The sequence below is a fragment of the Molothrus ater genome, chromosome Z (assembly GCF_012460135.2).
Source record: "Molothrus ater isolate BHLD 08-10-18 breed brown headed cowbird chromosome Z, BPBGC_Mater_1.1, whole genome shotgun sequence".
NCBI classification, from domain to species: domain Eukaryota; kingdom Metazoa; phylum Chordata; class Aves; order Passeriformes; family Icteridae; genus Molothrus; species Molothrus ater.
In genome coordinates this window covers 9,827,292-9,844,170 of record NC_050511.2, presented here as the reverse complement: position 1 = coordinate 9,844,170, position 16,879 = coordinate 9,827,292, and the positions used below count along the sequence as shown (strand labels likewise).

The 16,879-nt window shown below is 56.9% G+C and overlaps 1 protein-coding gene across 1 annotated transcript in view; it reads right to left on the bottom strand.

Annotated features, from left to right (window-relative positions):
- Positions 1-3,285: 3,285 nt before the first annotated feature.
- The window catches only part of TLN1 (talin 1), a 34,889-nt gene continuing 21,295 nt past the window's right edge, over positions 3,286-16,879 (bottom strand). The window contains exons 33-57 of the mRNA XM_036403087.2: positions 16,744-16,866; positions 16,420-16,563; positions 15,962-16,123; positions 15,731-15,871; positions 15,319-15,500; positions 14,838-14,970; positions 14,616-14,717; positions 14,354-14,524; positions 14,040-14,189; positions 13,808-13,909; positions 13,586-13,705; positions 13,146-13,292; positions 12,238-12,404; positions 11,818-12,001; positions 11,452-11,577; positions 11,043-11,159; positions 10,778-10,963; positions 10,572-10,679; positions 7,533-7,638; positions 7,267-7,391; positions 6,848-6,973; positions 6,662-6,724; positions 6,248-6,430; positions 5,456-5,581; positions 3,286-4,512 (exon numbers count right to left, since the gene is read on the bottom strand). Of these exons, the coding sequence (XP_036258980.1) occupies positions 4,381-4,512; positions 5,456-5,581; positions 6,248-6,430; positions 6,662-6,724; positions 6,848-6,973; positions 7,267-7,391; positions 7,533-7,638; positions 10,572-10,679; positions 10,778-10,963; positions 11,043-11,159; positions 11,452-11,577; positions 11,818-12,001; positions 12,238-12,404; positions 13,146-13,292; positions 13,586-13,705; positions 13,808-13,909; positions 14,040-14,189; positions 14,354-14,524; positions 14,616-14,717; positions 14,838-14,970; positions 15,319-15,500; positions 15,731-15,871; positions 15,962-16,123; positions 16,420-16,563; positions 16,744-16,866 (3,426 nt within the window). The 3' untranslated portion in view covers positions 3,286-4,380. The remainder of the gene's footprint in view (positions 4,513-5,455; positions 5,582-6,247; positions 6,431-6,661; positions 6,725-6,847; positions 6,974-7,266; positions 7,392-7,532; positions 7,639-10,571; positions 10,680-10,777; positions 10,964-11,042; positions 11,160-11,451; positions 11,578-11,817; positions 12,002-12,237; positions 12,405-13,145; positions 13,293-13,585; positions 13,706-13,807; positions 13,910-14,039; positions 14,190-14,353; positions 14,525-14,615; positions 14,718-14,837; positions 14,971-15,318; positions 15,501-15,730; positions 15,872-15,961; positions 16,124-16,419; positions 16,564-16,743; positions 16,867-16,879) is intronic.

The window sequence follows — 16,879 nt, the reverse complement described above, 5'->3', positions numbered from 1 at the left end:
GCGGGAGCACCGGGAGCGGAGGGAGCACCGGCACTGCGTTCCCCGCCCCGCCGAGCTGCCTAAAAGCTGGGGAGGGGCCGTGCCGGGCGGGGGCTGCCCCGGTACCTCCCCCGCCGCCCGCCAGCACCTTTTAGGGACTGGCTCGCCACCGGCCCTCGCACCGAGCGGGACGGGGGGGCGGCCCCCCGGCGGGCATCTCTGCAGCCCTGGCGCCCGGGAACAGGGCGAGGGACACCCCGGGTCACGGCGCTGGGGACAGTCCGGTGGTACTGGGCAAGAGGTGCCCCGGGATAGTGGGATAGTGTGCTGTGGGTAGCCTGATGGCACAGGGTGATGGACACCCCGGGGCAAAGCTGTGGTGGTACCCCGTGATACTGGATGAGGGACACTCTGTGGCACTGTGCTGGGGTACCCCAGTGGCACTGGGGAGGGGACATCCTGGGGCACTGAGTATGGGTACCCCGGTGGCACTGGCCCCAGTTAGAGCTGTCCTCATGCTTGTGCCCTAGGTACACCACATGCCCTGTCACAGCACCCTGGGGCCTGAGGGACCCTGCTTGCTGGCACTGGCTTGGGGACACCTCAAGGGCTGGCATGGCACTTGGGAACACCAGTGGGCTGGCACTGAATTGTAGGGGTCACACTCAGGCTGTGATTACACTGAGGGACATGTTTGGCTGGCATTGCCCACATGGGGAAAATCCCCCAGGAGAGAAGTGAGAAGAGCCCCTGACTTTCCCATCCAGCTGCTGGTGGGGCAGGAGGGCCAGAGCTCTGTGCAAACTTCTTGGCACCCACCGTCCTTCTGTCTTGCACCTTGGTGCCATTGTCCCTGGCACCCACAAGGACACCTGGCACATGCACAGCCCCTAGAGTGGCATTTTAGAGTGACACAGGGCATACAGGCAGCTCACTGCCCCTCTTCATCTTTCTGCTCTAAATAAACTGTATTCCACAGGCAAAAAAATGCAAACCCTTCAAATCCCAGCTCCTCCAAAAATAACCTGTACTTTAATAACGATCGTAAATGCTTCTGGCACATTCCCAGCTGCAGGGTGGGCTGTGGGCCGGGGGGGCTGGAAGGAGCTGGTGGAGGGGCCATGGGAGCCGTGTGGCACGTGTGGAAGGCTGGGATGGGATGGGGACAGGAGGGGTGCGCAGGCTCCCCCAGCCCATTGCCCCTGGGCTGCAGCCAACCCTTGCTTGACGCAACTTCTGGGCACCAGTGCTCCAAAAAGAGAGGAACAAAAAGTTTTTGACAGCTGGAAAAAGTGCCTTTTAGGAGCCCTCAGGCCCGGATGGTAGAGGGCATAGGAGGGATGGGAGCAGTCAAGGACCAGCAGGCTGCTGGCTCCATAGGGAAAGCAGAAGAGCCACTGCTGGACTCCAGAGAGAAGCTATTAGTACTGATAAATTAGGCACATATTTGGACAAGGAGAGTCCGTAACTGCCAGCGTGCAGCTTCTGAAGGGAGGGGGAAGATTAATCTCCCATCATTCCTGGGAGAGAATGTTTTTCTGCGAGATGTTTCAGCCTGGAGCAACTTCATGGCCTTGAGCAACTTCATGTGCTCAGTGCATGGGGCAAACATAATGATGGGCATGGTGCAAGCAGCAAGAAAATTGCCCTGGAACCAGGCCAGCCCTCAGACGTGCCCCCAAAAGATGCTGTTCTCCCTCTCTGCTCTCTTTGCTCCAGGCATCATAGCCATGTCTGATGGACACTGCTGGAATCATCCAGGAGCCAGGCTCCATGACTCTGCCCTTAAGCCTGACCTTTGTAGTAACTTGTGAGAGAAGAGAGTGCAGAGAGGTGTGGGTGCACCTCCCTCCCTTTGCTGCCCCATGCCCAGGCTTGTCCTGGGCTAAGATCTCCAAGGATGGCAATCCCCTCCATATTTCACACTAGGGTCACACCTCACTCCCAAGGAAAAGCTTGTCCTGACAACTAATGGGACCTTTCCAGGTGCAATCCCCCATCACCCTATCCCTGGGCTCCCAAGAAGTTGGGATGTGGTTTGCCCATTAACCTCCAACTTAGCTGAATTTGGATCCCTGTGGTGGCTTGGTACCTTATGACTGGGTCATCCCCGCTCAAACTTCTGCCTGCCAAAATAACCCTTTGATCAGTGTGTAAGACTGAGGGGTGGTGGTTAATCACACCCCCGTGTCCCTCCCCTGGTATTTATGCCACCGCCTCTTGCTTGTACCCAAGCTGGAGGACACAGCAGTGGATGTGCTTACAGCCCTGTGCAGGGGGTGCTGGAGCTCCCTTGTCCCCGGGATGCCAGGACAAGGCCAGAGCTGGTGCCATGCTGTGCCCGCTCACTGTCCTTGCTGGACACTCTGAAGGGCCCCATGTGCAAGCCTGTACCTGGGTGAGAGCCTGGGTCAGGCCAGCGCAGATTGTCAGGGGACAGCTGGGAGGACTGGGATGCCTGTGAGAGCCACAAATCCCCCCTGGAGCCTGGCCAGGGGTAAGTGTCTTAGGAGAAACAGCCCCTCCACACCCCCAGGGACGTGACCACAGGGGGATGGGGGTTGCTGTTGGGGATAGTGCAGGATGCTGTCCTTGCCACTGATGTTTGTAGCTCACAGTGCCAGAACAGCCCCAGAAGCAAAGGACACATGCCAACCTGCCCGTGCCCCTGCTGCACCCTGCAACGTCCCTGTTGCACCCCACATCACCTCCGCCTGCCCTGCCACTGCTTAGGCCCCCCAAATCCCTGCTGAGTGACAGGGTGGGAACAGGTGGGGACACGCTGGGGCAGCTGCTGCCCGCACAGGTTGGCTCTGGGGGGCTATTTCGGGGCGTGAGATCAATGCTGGCAGCCGGGAAGGCTCCGGCCACATTCCCAGACCCACACCACAACAGACTGCTGCTTCCCCACTGATGGCCCACCAGTGACTATGGGGTGTGAGTCGCCCCACCTGCACCCCTACTGCACCCTACCCAGGAGTATATATGGCTGGTAGCAGGAATGGGGCCAGGAGCTGAGCTCCAGACACAAATACCCCCTCTGCCTTCCCTGAAGCCCAAATCCCCAAGAAACAAAATCCCCAAGATCCCCTCCTGCAGTGGTGGCCCCCCGGCAGCACCTGCGAGGCCAGCACATGGCTGGCAGCGGGGGTCCGGCCTGCCGGGTGCCTGGGGCTGGACGTGCCTCAAATATTTTCCATGCTGTATAAGCACCCGTGGTACACTCCCCCCGTCCCTTTGCTGGGAGGGAAGGCGCCCAGGCCCCCCTGCCCTCCCCTTCTCCTGGAGAGGCCCTTTGATACCCAGTTGGCAAGAAAGCAGGAAAACCAGATTTTATTGATGAATGCGTCTTTCTGAGGAGACACTGGCATCCCCCACCCCACCCCGGGGTGGGAGGGAGCTGGTTTCCTTCAATCTTTAATATAGGATGCTTAAAAGTATCAAAATGGTGAGAGAAGCCTCAGCAAGTGCAAAGGGGAAGGGACGGGGGTCCCGGAGCCAAGGAGGGGTGGGATGCTGGGCTACGGGACCCCGGCGAGAGCTGGGTGTTAGTGTGCAGGGCATGAGCAGGCAGGGAAATAAATGAACTTTGGAAGCTGCAGGCTCAATACTAGAGAAATGGAAAAGTTACAAAAATACTGCAAATCTTGGAAAACAATGCAGGCACTTGGGGAGAAGGAGGAAGGCAGAGCTGGCTGGGGCCGCAGTCGGGGGGAAGCCCTGCAGGAAGGCAAAAACCAGTTCTGGGAGGGAAATCATCACATCATCCCCCATCCTGAGTGGAGGCACTGTGGCTTCCAGCCCTGCTGCCTGCTGGCCCAGAGGGGCCTGGGCTGTAAAAAGTACTCATATTCATGGGGTGGACTCAGGGTCTTCCAGGATAGCTGCAGAGGAAGATTCAGCCAGCAATAAGGCATTGGAGGTGAAAGGCAGCTCCACGTGAGAGCTCAAAGAGGGGTGGCTGCTCCCAGCATGCCATGGCACAGGAGAGGGTAAGCCACTCGTCTGTCCCATCCCGCGTGGAGGAGGGAAAAAAGGGGGCATGAGAGGGAAGGAAGAAGGCACAAGTAAATATCCCCTTGCAGTGGAGAGCTCTGTGGGCCCGCACCCCGGGGCTGGCGGGTGAGCCCTGAGCCAGTGCAGCCCCGGCTCCCACCCCAACCGAGTCCCTCCGAGTGCTCTGATTGTGCCTTGGGTGTGCATGGGAAGGTGGCTGGGCAGCGAAGCGGAGTTGCTGCTGCAGCACTGTCTTAGAGGGGCAGCTGAGTTAGTCCCGTTGCTCTGGGTGCGGGCAGAGCTCTGGTCTAGCCCAGACAGCCCTTCGCTTGTGGCGGGTCATCTTAAATAGGAGCAGGCAGGTGGGCAGGCGGCAGTCTGTGCGGTGAGCGGAGGGCGCGCGGCTCAGTTCTGCTCCTCGTCCCGCAGCTCCGAGGGCAGGAACTTGTACTGCTGCTGCCGGATCATTGCCAGCTTCTTCCGCGCCTCCTCCAGCTCCCGCTCCTTGCGCAGCATCTCCTCCTGGGCGGCGATAATCTGCCAGGAGGAGAGAGCCCCAAGGTCACAACTGCCTCCCACAGGGATGGCCAGAGCCTCTGCCACAGCAGTGCCAACGCCAGAGCTGCGTTCTCTGGCTGCTGCTGCCCTCCCATCACAGGCACTGCCTCACTGGGCATGAGGACTGTTTGTCCCTGGGGTGGGAGCATGGTACTCTGGACATAAAGCAGAACAGCACAGCTTCTGAGCTCTGCCCTATGTACTGTGTAAAGGATCTCAGCTGCAGGGAGCCAGCACTGGGACTGTGACAGCCCACACTAGGTAGATGTCATCCTCTCCCACTGCTCTGCTTTTTCCTTGTGTCACAAAGGATACTGTGGGCTCTGCACCAAGGAGAAGCCAGGGCTTTACACTCCTGGGAGCATGCACCATCACCCACTGCTACTTGTGGCAGGATAAGGTGAGGCCTCATTGTTTAACTGGTGCTCAGTGGTGTGGCAGCAGCTCTCTGGCCACAGAGCAAAACACAACTTTCCCAGGCATTGTTCTGGGAAAGTCTCTGAGAAGATCAGAGAAAAGAATGAGAAACAATTCTTAACTTGCTGCACCTCATATTGTGAACATGTGGAATGTGTTATGGAGATTTGTTTACCAAAGGGTGGTTTCTTTATTAGCCAATGGTGATGGTGTTTGGACTAAAGGACCAATCAAGTACACCTGTAGCAAACTAAGGTATAAAAGTATGGGTTTCTTAATAAAGATATATTAATCAGCCTTCTTTAATACATGGAGTCTATGCCAATTATTACCCGGCCAGGGGCCCATTGCAATGATACAGTGGGATGGACTCACAGCATTTTTGTGAGGCGCTCTCAAGACATGACCTGTACTGGTGGGTGGTAGGACACGCTTCTGAGACTGGCACACACAGGTTGTGGTGGCACCTAGAGCTGCTCCAGCCCTGAGCAGCCTCACTCCTCACCTGTGCAATTCCTCCGACCATCTTCTCCTTCACCACCACCGTTTCATCATGGTCCTGGAAAGCAGCTGCCTTCTGCGCTGCCTTCACCAGATTGTCTGATGCCCTCTTCACGGCATTTCCAGCGGCCTGCAGCGGGGAGGAGGAGAGCATCAGTGTGAGTCACAGCCCCAGAGTATGACTGCTGTCCAGGGGTGTGAAGGAACTCCTGCCCCAGGCTGGGCAGCAGGCAGGACCGGCAGCCAGGAGCGCTGGGAGCTGCAGGCAGGGATTCCTTTACATGGCTTGCTGCCTTGTCACCCGCTTATGACCATTTCAGGTGTTTCTGCTCCCAGGCAGGCTCTGGCTCCTCTCTGAGCAGCAGGGCAGGGACTGGGAGGCAGCCCTGCTGCCTCTCCCCAGCCCTTGGCCCCAGTGCTGAGACCCCATGTTAACCCCCCAACACACAGGCATTAACCTCTTGTGTGCCACAGCCTCTGAGGATTAACGGTGCTACAGAACATGCCCTCCACACATTAACCTCTTGAATATCAGTGAGGAAGTGCACCCATTTCAGATATTCCTGTGCCAGGTCGTTGTTTCTGAATGCTGTCGGGCTGAGCAGCCCAGCATCACTCACATGCCTGGCACACAGCTAGCAGTGAAAACCAAGCAACTTGGAGCCTGTGTTCCAATGAACTTCCCACTGATGGCATGCAGGCAGGGAGCATGAGCCCTGGAAAGCATCCACGTGCCCTCACGCCACTCCCAGCCACCCTTCAAACAACCGGGCTGAAGAGGCAGCCTAGGACTCACCTGGAGCCGCTTCATGGCCTCCGAGTCATGATCAGCCTTCACCTTGCAAGCCACCAGGAGCTGGGCTGTGGAAGCAGCCACCTGCTTGGCAGAGGAGATGAGCTTCTCCTCACTGGCATGGCCCTGCACTGCAGCGTTGGCGGCTTCGCACAGGTTGTTGGTGGCAGCTGCCACCATGCGTGCCTGTGGCAAGAGAGGCTGTCAGGGGAGGTACAGGAGCCCTGATCGGCTCCAGGGAGGTGGTGGGGCATGGGATGGAAAGAACCGGCTTCTACAGCATGTGGGAGAGGGAGGAAGAAACACGGCTGCTTCTTCCACTGAGGACAAGCAAAAGGGCAGAGCATCCTTGTGTTTGCAGCAGGAGTCAAGAGGAAAGTTTCCCCCTCAACCCCTCAGCATGACCTTGATACTCACGGCTGAAATGAGACCCTGGGACCACTGTCCATCATCCACTGCGTTGGCTGGGATGGCACCCACCTATGAAGAAGGAGGGGAGGAGTAAGGGTCACACCTCATGTCACAGGCATGAGGGTTACAAGCAGCCCCAGAAGAAGGAAGAACCCTTCTCTACATTTTCTTCTTCCCCTCCTATGGCCTTACTTTTCCTTGGGCCACTAATTCCCGCTGGGCTGCTGAGGCTGCCTTCACCAGGGCACTTGTGGCTGCAGCAATGGATTTGGCAGCTTCCAGGATCTGCTCCTCAAAGTTCAGGCTCTCATCTGCTTGCTGTGGGCAAAAGCAGAGTGTGAGTCCCAAGCAGGAGTTCTGGGACACATGGAGCAGAACAGGAGGATGGCTGTAGGGGGCTGAAGGCAAACATATAAAGCTGGATTAAGGGCTATGGGGTGCAGCGGGACATGGGCTAACCAAGGAAAGTACAGCTGGGGATGTGGGAGGTAGCAGGAGTACAGGAAGAGGGACCAGCTGTCAGACGGGCCTTCAAACCTAAAGCACAGACAGGGGAGCCCCAGCCCACCCCAAGCTGAGCATGAAGGTCAGACAAGGCTCAGCACTGCTACCTTGGGCTTGGCTCTTGGTTTCAGCTGCTCCAGCTTCTTGGCTGCAGCCTCAATGGCAGCTGCTGCCCCCAGCAGCTCATTCTCAGCGATGACAGTGGGGTCTTCTGGGTCAACCCACTCTGTCCCTAGGAACACCGGGAAGCCAGGCAGGTTACACCTGCATGCAGTCTCATTTCTCAGTTTCCCTGCCTCCTCCAGCAGCTGCTGAGCCCTCCACCCTAATCCCAGCCCTTGTTTACGCCCCTCTGAGCAGGATCTTTCCTTACCTTTCATGGCCTCAGCTGCCTGGATGAGCTCAGTGACAGAGCTGGCCACGCGCTTGGAGAAGCCTGCCAGCTGCTGCTTCAGCTCGTGGGTTGGCTTCTGCAGGATCTGGGGAGAAGGAGCAGATGTAAGCACCTGGAAAAGGGGAACTTCATGGGTCTGTTTGGGGTGCACTCCCCAGGGAAGTAGGGTGGGATCCCCCAGCCCCCTCCCACATGTGTACATGTCAGGCACTGTCTGAGATGCTTTCTCAAGTGAGTCTGGCTATTCTCTTTGTGCCACAGGATAGGATGAGCTTCCCTTCTGCATTACAGCTTCTGGGACATCTTACAGATACAAGACCCTCAGCACAAGCCTTTCTGCACTCAGCAGCTACCCACACCAAGATTTCTCCCCTGCAAATCACTTCAAGCTCTGTATCTCCTTTGCTGTCCCCATTTTGGAGGTTTGTTTGCAAACACAAGCTGGGCAAAGGGGCAAACCGTGGAGTGACATCCCAGCCAAGGAGGGCTGGCCCATTAGGATGAGGTGGCAGGCAGTGCCCTAAGGGTCCTCCCCTGGGGTTGGAGGGACACATGCACACACCACAGCACACGTGTGCACGCACACAGGGTCTGTATGCACAAGCAGAGCTCACTGCTGGCCCAACTTGCACCAGACAGGCAGCAGCTGCCCATCAGCTAGAGCGGGGGTGAGTACACAAACACAAACACAAGGACCCCAGGGTCCCTGTGGACACACACAAGTCCCACCCCAGCACTGGGCTGGGCACACAGACACGCCATGAGCAAGGCTCATGCTGAGGTTAGAGACCAGCAGGCACTCTAGTGTTGCCTTACTCACCGGCTGACAGAGAGGAAGGAGAAGAGAGAAAAGAAAGCAGTGAACACCCCAGCCAGAAGGAAAGGGAGGTAGGGGAGGGGAGGGGAAGGTGGGTACTTTTTGGTAAGGGGTGAAGGGCAGCCAAGAGGAGCAGTGGGAACAAAGGATCAGAGATCCTGGGGAGCTGTGCTGCCAGTATTAGCTCTTACTTCAGCCTTGCAGGGCCAGGCAAGATGAGGCACACAGGGCACCTGGATGAGGCTCCCACAGCCAGAGGAGCCACCTACACTCAGAGTAGCCATGGATCCTCTCTCCTCCTCACACCCTTTGCACCTTAGTTCTCCCCACCCTGAATTGCTTCACTGCAGTTTTGAGCCACGGAATCTCTCTGCTTTTGGTGGGAGAAACCTATTGTTACCAAATACCAAGTCCCCATGGAGGCTCAAATTCCTACCCCTCCCCAGTGAAATATGCAGGCTTTCCCACTCCTCTGCCGGGAGCCATGTTTTCCAGCCTGAGACAAGTAACCCTTATTCTTGAACCCTAACCATACTTGTTCATGCTCTGCAGAAGGCACTGGTTCCCTTGGGGACAAAGTGTACAGCAATGACCTTGCTGCTGCTGGGGAATGAGGCAGCACCTCATCTGCCATCTGCCACCTCCCCTCCCATTCCCCTAGATCCTTCCTGCTTGTGGTTTCCCAGGAACCTGCTGTCTTTTGATAAACAGGACCCGTGAGCTTCACTCCTGCCCTCACAGACCACAGTGCTGTGGAGACTGAAGTAAGTCATGGCTTTTTCCTGGCCTTGTGTTGGGCCATCCCAGCAGAGAGACCAGAGCAGCATGAGGCTCAGAGTGATGGCACAGAGTGATGGCTGGTTTGCCCTCATGAGCACATCTAGTCTAAATGCCTTATTATTAAGCCTGCTGTCTGCTCTGACAATGTGTTTAAAACTGCTAAATGATCTCTGTCTGGAGCTGGAGACACCCCGGAGGCTACAAGCTTACTAAGAGGCACCTCCAGTGAACATTTTTAAGGATGTTCCAATGTATGATAGTCAAAACATTGCAGAGCAGCAGGATGGTAACACCCAAAATACAGGGGAATGGCGTGTTCCTGCAAGTAGGCTGACCTCGGGCACTGCCACACTAAGTCATTAGCCTAATCATCTGTTAACAACAGGTCAGCCAGAGAATTTCTACTCAGCACTCCAGCCTTGGCTGCCATGATTCATGTGTGCCTGAAGCATCTTCCAGGCAGACATTTGATCTAGATGCAGAGGATGGAAAACTCACTGCTCCCCTTGGAACTGTACCCCAGTGGTTGCCTCCCTTGAATAAAACCACCCTTTGACTTCTCCTCTCCGCAGCTTCCATTTCTAGCCATCAATTCCTGCCCACCTCCCCCTGCTGCTGCCAGTGCTGGTTACCCTCTGCCAAAGGGGGCTTTCCCTGCAGGAAACCACAGTTTGGGCTCCACCACTTTGTAGCTGGTGATCCCAGACAGCAGACTGTCACTAACCAGCTTAGTGCAACCTTGACACAGAGCTGAATCACTGTCAGTCTTTGTCCTGTTTGAGAGATCTCACAGCACCAGGGGTTGAGTGTGCACATCCCCACAGTGCCCCTGACTCCACTTCTGTGGTCTTGCCAAGAATGCAAGCTGTTGGAAGGACTTCGCTGGATCTTTCCTACCATGCTAGAGGCTTAATTTACTTCTTGTAAACTAATGTTGCAGCTGAAGTCCTTGGGAGGACTCAGGCAGAGGGAGACTGGATCAAAAGGGTGCAGTGGGCGCTTCCAGTCATTATCTTTGCTATGGCAGGCACTGTTCATCTCCCACACATAGTGCTGTGAGCGTGACACTTTGTTTTCCCACTGCTTGAGGTCCATTATTCCTATCACTTTTACTGGAAGCTGTATTTTTACAAGATTATGCTACCATATTATTGATTTCCAGCCTCCATCTGTTTGCAGTCAGTTAATCTCCATCTGTTGCTAGCAAAATACCTTTCTTAGAGCCTGTTGAGCTCTCTGACATCTGCTTCCATGGCAGGGGCATGGACACACGCTGTGCCAGCACAGGCAGCAATGTGGGCTGTGCAAAGGGTTCAGTGGGAAGAGGTGAAGAGTCCAGAGGACCTTGGGGATCTGGGGAACACCCAGGCAATCCACGGTCAGCCTCTGCCCACCCTGGAAACCGGAGTGGGGACACTCACCACCAGCACGTGCTCCAGCAGCTCCAGGTAGCCATCAGCACACTCCTTGCCGAAGCGCAGCGCCCGTTGCCGCACGTCCCCGCTCACCTCCGGGTGGTAGGCTGCTTCCTGCAACCCAGACACAGGGAAACCCCTATTCACATCCAGCACCATCCCCCTCCACCCACAAATCCGCGCTAGAGATCCACCCCCACTGCCCGCCCCACCTTGCAGGAGCGCAGCATGTCTGCGATGGCCCGGCGGCTCAGGTTGGCCGTGGCGATGACATCCTCCTGCCGGCACGAGTTGCCAGCGGCCACCGCTTTGGCTGTGGCCATCGTGATGCCTTTCGTCATGCGGATGAAGTCCTCTGGGGTGGAGACCTTGGCAGGAGGCACCAGGGAGGAGAAGACCTGTGGGGCAAGAGGCAGTGGTGAGGCGCAGGGCGGCAGGCGAGCAGCGCGGCAGCCACAGCCCCGCGGCCGTACGCACCGCCAGCTCCTGGCGAATGTGCTCGATGGTGGCCTCCAGTGCCCGTGTCCCCTTCGTGGCCTCGTCCTCAACAGCCTTCACTGTCTTCAGCAAGGAAGTGACGTTTGTCACCATCACCTATGGGAGGAGAGAGAGAGAGCCAGGTGAATTCCCACACAAGCTCTGGCCCGTTGCCAGCACCTGTCCTTCCCCTGTGGATTGGTCCCAAACTGCTCCATCCCCATACTCCACTCAAACTGCCCCAAGTGCTCCTCTGCAAGCTGTGCTCCACCTTTTATTGTCCCTTCCTACCCTTTTGTCCTGACTGCACCCCAGTTGTGTTCCTGTGCCCACACAGGCAGAAAAACACCCTTCTCTTTCTCCAGCCCCACTGGCTCCTCCCCTTCTTCCCATCACAACCAGCACAGACCTTGGCAGAGTTCTTCAGCTGGTAGACAGCAGGGTCATCTCCAGCTTTGCCAGCAGCTGCTTTCGTGGCACCAATCAGGTCTCCAAGTGCCTTGGCCACATCCTTCACAGCATTGATCAGGACCACCTGGGGAGAGCAAGATCAGGGGAATGGCTGAGCTAAAGTCACACTTGGGCTGCGGGTGGTGTGGCTCAGCAGTGAGAGATTTGGGCACCACAGGGCACACAGGAGTCCAGCTCAGCTAGCACCAGCCCCCTCTCTCCCCAACTCTTGGGATCCAGCCTGAGCACCACATGACACCTGCATCCCTCAACCCCGCTAAGCAAGCTACAGCAGCCTCCACTCAGCCCACACACCCAATCACACCTGGGTTTCTGGGTCTTCAGATCCCAGGCTGGCAGCACCCAGCTTCACCACCTCTGCCAGGCGGGTGATGGTGGACACAGAGGACTGGGCTGCCTGGGCTAGCTTCTCCTGGCTGGCTGTGGCATTCTGCACCAACACCTTGGTGTCCTCCACCAGTGCCTTGGCTGTCTTCAAGATGCCCTCCCTGGAGAGAAAATGTGCGTCAGCGAGGACACAGCTCTCTACCGCACACATGGTCCTTGGGGTACAGAGAGACTGTGGATCCTGGCTTTCCCAAAACTGAAGTTTTGGCAAATTGAGCCAGCATGACCTGAGCCTGAAGCTCTCCTTGGGGCTGGTCCACAGCTCAGAAAGACCATTGGACACAGCTTGACACCCCTGTCTCTGGCTGAGCATAGGCTGGACAGGGTGCCTGGGTACCTGTGGTCAGCAAAGGTCTCAGAGTTCTCCCGGTTGAGGGTTCCTGCTGTAGCAAACATGATGGTGGTGTCAAGGTCAGCAATGATGCCGGAGACAGCGCTGGCTGCTGTGATGCAGGCTTGTGTCCCACGGTTCCCAGCCTGAAGAGCTGCCAGCACATGAGACACCTGTGGGGTATGAGTAAAGTGACTAGGGGAGCAGAGCAGGTTCAGGGAACCTTCACTGCACACACCTCCAACACCCCCAAGGGTGGCGCTGCTTCATACCAAGGAGAGGAACTGGGAATATTTTGGTCTGCACACCCCTTCTTAGCTTACAGTTATTTATTTTTACCTTGCAACTATCATGTTTGGTGGTCTAAGAGATGCTAGATTCAGCTACCTTTCAAATTAGTAAGAGTTGCAGATGCCAGGCATAACTGACAAGTGTTTACTGTTGTGTTTTTGCTGACAAGCACTGCTCTCTACCCATATCAACTAGACTTTTTAAGCCACATTTTTTCATCTGTTTTTCAGAAGTGTGCTCTTTAGATTGGCTTGATGGACAGGATGCCAGCAAAAGGTGAAGGGGAGACTGATCACTGAGCATGAGCTGCAACCATTGTTTGCAGATGCTTTGCCCAACCCTGCAAGAACTGATCTGGAGAGCCCTGGCCTGTCATCAGTGTGTAGGTCAGTTTTCCCAGGCAGGCTGCAGCACCTGGGCATCACACTCACCCACCAGCTGCTGTTATAGTGTCTGCAGAGGGGGATCAATCCTCCACCCCATCAGCTGGGCAGGGGGAGTGTGGCCAAGAGAGCCAACAGATTCCAACAGGACCAGGAAACCACCCTTGGAGTGGTGGCTCCAAGGGCACATGGCTGAATCCAGTATCCCTCCCACTTCACCACTGACCTCTCAACACCTACCTTCTCAGAAACCTTGCGTGCACTCTCTATCAGCTCCTTCTTGGTGTAGGCATCGCTGGGGCTGCACTGCAGGGCTCCAGCCTTGGTGACCAGGGCAGCACAGCCATCACCCAGCTCCTGCACCCGGCGCTTGATGTGGGAGCCGATCTGCAGAGGAATGTGTGTGTGACAGAGTCAGCAGGGAACTAAGCCCTGCATCTGTGACACCCGCTGGGAAACACCCGCCACCCGGCTCCTCTTTCCCAATCCTCCCACTCAGGGGAAGGAAAAAGGAAACACAGCTTTGCTCCTTGTTTCTATGTCATGTTTCAGGGGAGGTGTGAAAGCTGCCTGTCCCCAGCTCCAATGGGAGGTTCAAATGTCCCTGTCCTCTGTTCTCACGCCCCAACAGCCCCTGCTCTGCCCCACATCCCACTCCAGCACTTCCCCCGGGCTCGCACCTCCTCGTTCTCGGCAGTGAGGGCAGCTGGCTTGGCCTCTTGTGCCAGCTGCCCATAGTCATGGGTGAGTTGGTTGGCCAGTATGCCCAGCTCATCTGGGTTGGTGGTGGATTTGGTGACCTGTTGATGGAAGAAGAACAGGAGTTGGACAGGTAAGGAGGGCAGTAGCCTGACTCAGTGGCAGGCAGTGCATTCTAGAGTGACAGGCTTGCTTGCACCCACCATTTCCTGCACAGTCACTGCAATAGCCTTGGCTGTCTTCACCATCGTGGTCTGGTAATCCACAAAGGTACCTTCTGGCTCACCCATGGGCCCCTCGTCCAGCTGCAAGAGACCACCAGGAGATTCTGGCTCTAGCTCTGACCCACAAGGTCTTTAGCTTGTAGGGTTTGACCCTGACTCTCCCTCTCTCCCACATCCAGCTCTGTCCAGGTCCTCTCCTTGCTCCCCTCACCTGGTTGATGGCTTGGGTGATGGAGTCCACCATGCCCCCCACGACACCTGCAGCACTGGCTGCCTCATTCAGGGTGGTGGTCAGGTCATCCACAGCTTCCTTCATCATTTGCACGGCCTCTTCCAGAGCTTCCTGGGTGTGGGCAGCTTGCTGCAAGGAGAAGCCAGAGTGAGGGAAGACAGGTGGTGGCTCCCCTCCCAACAGGGATGCTGCACACTGACTCTGGGTTTTCCATGTCTGGCTCACGTGTGTGCACCATGCAGCACCCACATGCAAAGGAGGGCAGGCCACTGACACGTGCCCCTCCTGCTCACCTTGGGATTCCCACCAGCCTCCTTGGCTGTGTACAGCATCTGCAAGGCGGATTCAGCCAGTGTTTTGGTCTGGTCCAGGAGGTTCATCTGCTGCTGGTGGTTGGATGTTTTGGAGGCAGCACCAACAGCTGCCATAATGAGTGGCTCGAAATACTGAGCCATCTGGGACACCTAGGGAAGAGCAGTGTCAGCACCAGCAGCTCCCAGCCCCAGCTGCATTGTACCTCTCCTCCCCAGGCACCAAGTGCCACACCCCCATTACCTTATGCCCCAGCTGTGAGGCCTCAGCCCGTGCCGCAGCAGCCACAGGCTCGATCAGGTTGCTGATCTCCTGGACAGCTGTGATCATCTGATTGTGCAATGCCTGTAAAAAGAGAGGGTGTTGCATGAGGCTGCAGCAGGGCTGGGGTCCCTTCATGCTGCTGAGAGTCTGAGGGAGGATGCCCAGTCCCTTAGGCTTGCCCACAGCATGTCCCTGACCCACCTCCTGGGAAATATCTTCTCGGAGGGCCAGCTGCTGACTGATGGCAGCGAGGGATGCCTGGTCCACCTCCCGCAGGCATCTGTTCAGGACCTCAATGGCCTCATCACACTCCCGCTGTCCTGGAGCTTTGTCCCTGAGTGACAGATAAATCAGCCAAGCACTGGCAGCTGCTACACCACCCCTTCACCTCCAGCCTTGACTGGTGCTGGTGACGGGCAAGATCCCTCTCCCAGGCTTTGGGGCAACCCAGTGTGATAGAGCCTGGGCACAGCAATGTGTGTTCCCATCAACCCTTGTGAGAACTGGAGAAGCAGCTTCCAGGAAGGACAAAAGGGACAGTGTCTTCCATCCTGCCCCTTGCCTGCCTGCACCAGCTGTGTCCAAGGAGATAATAGGCCAAAACATCCCCAGGAATGCTTGCTCAGGGCAGAGGTATGTGCCAGCAGGGAAAGAACCACAGCCACAGAAGGACTCTGCTCACCTCATGTTGGTGATCAGCTTCTTGATGGAGTCTGAGACTGTGCGTGAGTGGCCAGCAAGCACTGACCACTGCGGTGGGTCCTTGGGGTTGACAGCCAGAGAGCGGGCAGTCTGGATGAGGCCAGCAGAGCTCTCCAGCATGGTCTTGGCTGAAATGACAATGGGCTCCATGGCTCTGCGCCCCTGCACAGGGAGACAACAGGTGAGGCAAGGGAGTGTGCATGGGAAGTTTCTCCCTCCACTAAGACCCTTACCCTGGAGCAGCCCCTTGAAGCCCAAGGCTTGCTGTCACCTCCCCATCACAGCCCCTCAGTGCAGGCCCCCCAGGCTCAGGGAAGGCACACCTTCTCTCCACCCCAGAGCAAAGCCTGTCACAGCCAGGCTCCATCCTCCCTGTCCCAGCAGCATCCCACCTCTGGGCTGATCTGAGCAGGAACGGTGGCAAACTCCGGGTTGGAAGCGAAGGCTGTCAGGTTATCCACAGCCTCTATGAGAGGGGCGGTGGCAGCACGGCACCGCTCCCGGTTCTCTTCGTTGAACTCGCCATCCAGGGCCTGGTGTGGAGAGACCAGAGCAGTTACCCAACCCCCACTGCACACCCCAAAATCCATCACCACCGCACTGCCTCAGAAGGGACTCCGCACCTTGATGGTCTTCACCAGGTTGGCAGTGCTGTTGGCCACCTCCTTGGCCGACTGGACGAACTGGCGCTTGGCCACAGGATTGGCGGTGCGGGAGGACGCCAGACGGCACGTGTTGCACAGGGCTGAGGTGTGCTTTGCTACGATGGTGGCTGCTGACAGCACCTGCAGGGGAAAGCAGAGTAAGGCAGGATTCACGCGCTATTCCTACAGCTCTCCCTTCTCACCACCCTGTGCAGGGCACCAGTGACCACAGGCATCCCGATCACCAAGATCCTGCATGCCCTGTCTGGACTGCCACCACTGCACCAAAGCTGCCAGCTGGTTCCCAGTGCAGCTGATGGGGCCTGATGAGACATTAGCCATCATCTTGGCCAATTCTTGGGATGCAGCACTTCCAACTAGCTTCATTCCTTTTGATGCAATCAAATGCCTGTAATGGAACCCCACCCCACACTCACCTGTGACTGAGTACACGCAGGGTCCACCAGGTTCTGGCAGGCCATCTGGATGGCTTGGTTAGCTCTAGCAAACTGAGTGGGATCCACCAAGCCCTGCTGTCCGGCCTGGCTGTTGGGGTCTGAGACCCCCACAAGGTAGGCAGCCTAGGAACATGGGAGATGTGGTGAGAGAGAGCCTGCACACTGCAGGGAGTCTGACAGAGAGCACGGGCTGCTGAGGAGTCTGGCAGCATTTTCCACTGATTTGGAAAGGCAGGGGTGGAGGTGCATGCAACAACTATGTCCCTGGGGTAAGGCTCAGGGCTGGGACTGAGTGCATCTCACCTGGGCAGCTGCCTCTGTCAGCCCACAGAGAGCTTTGGAGGCGGCACTGATGGACTCGCCAAACTCAGGCAGCTTGCTGTTCTTGGCATTCTGGGAGATGCCAGCCATGGACTCTCCCAGCACCTGCAGGACACAC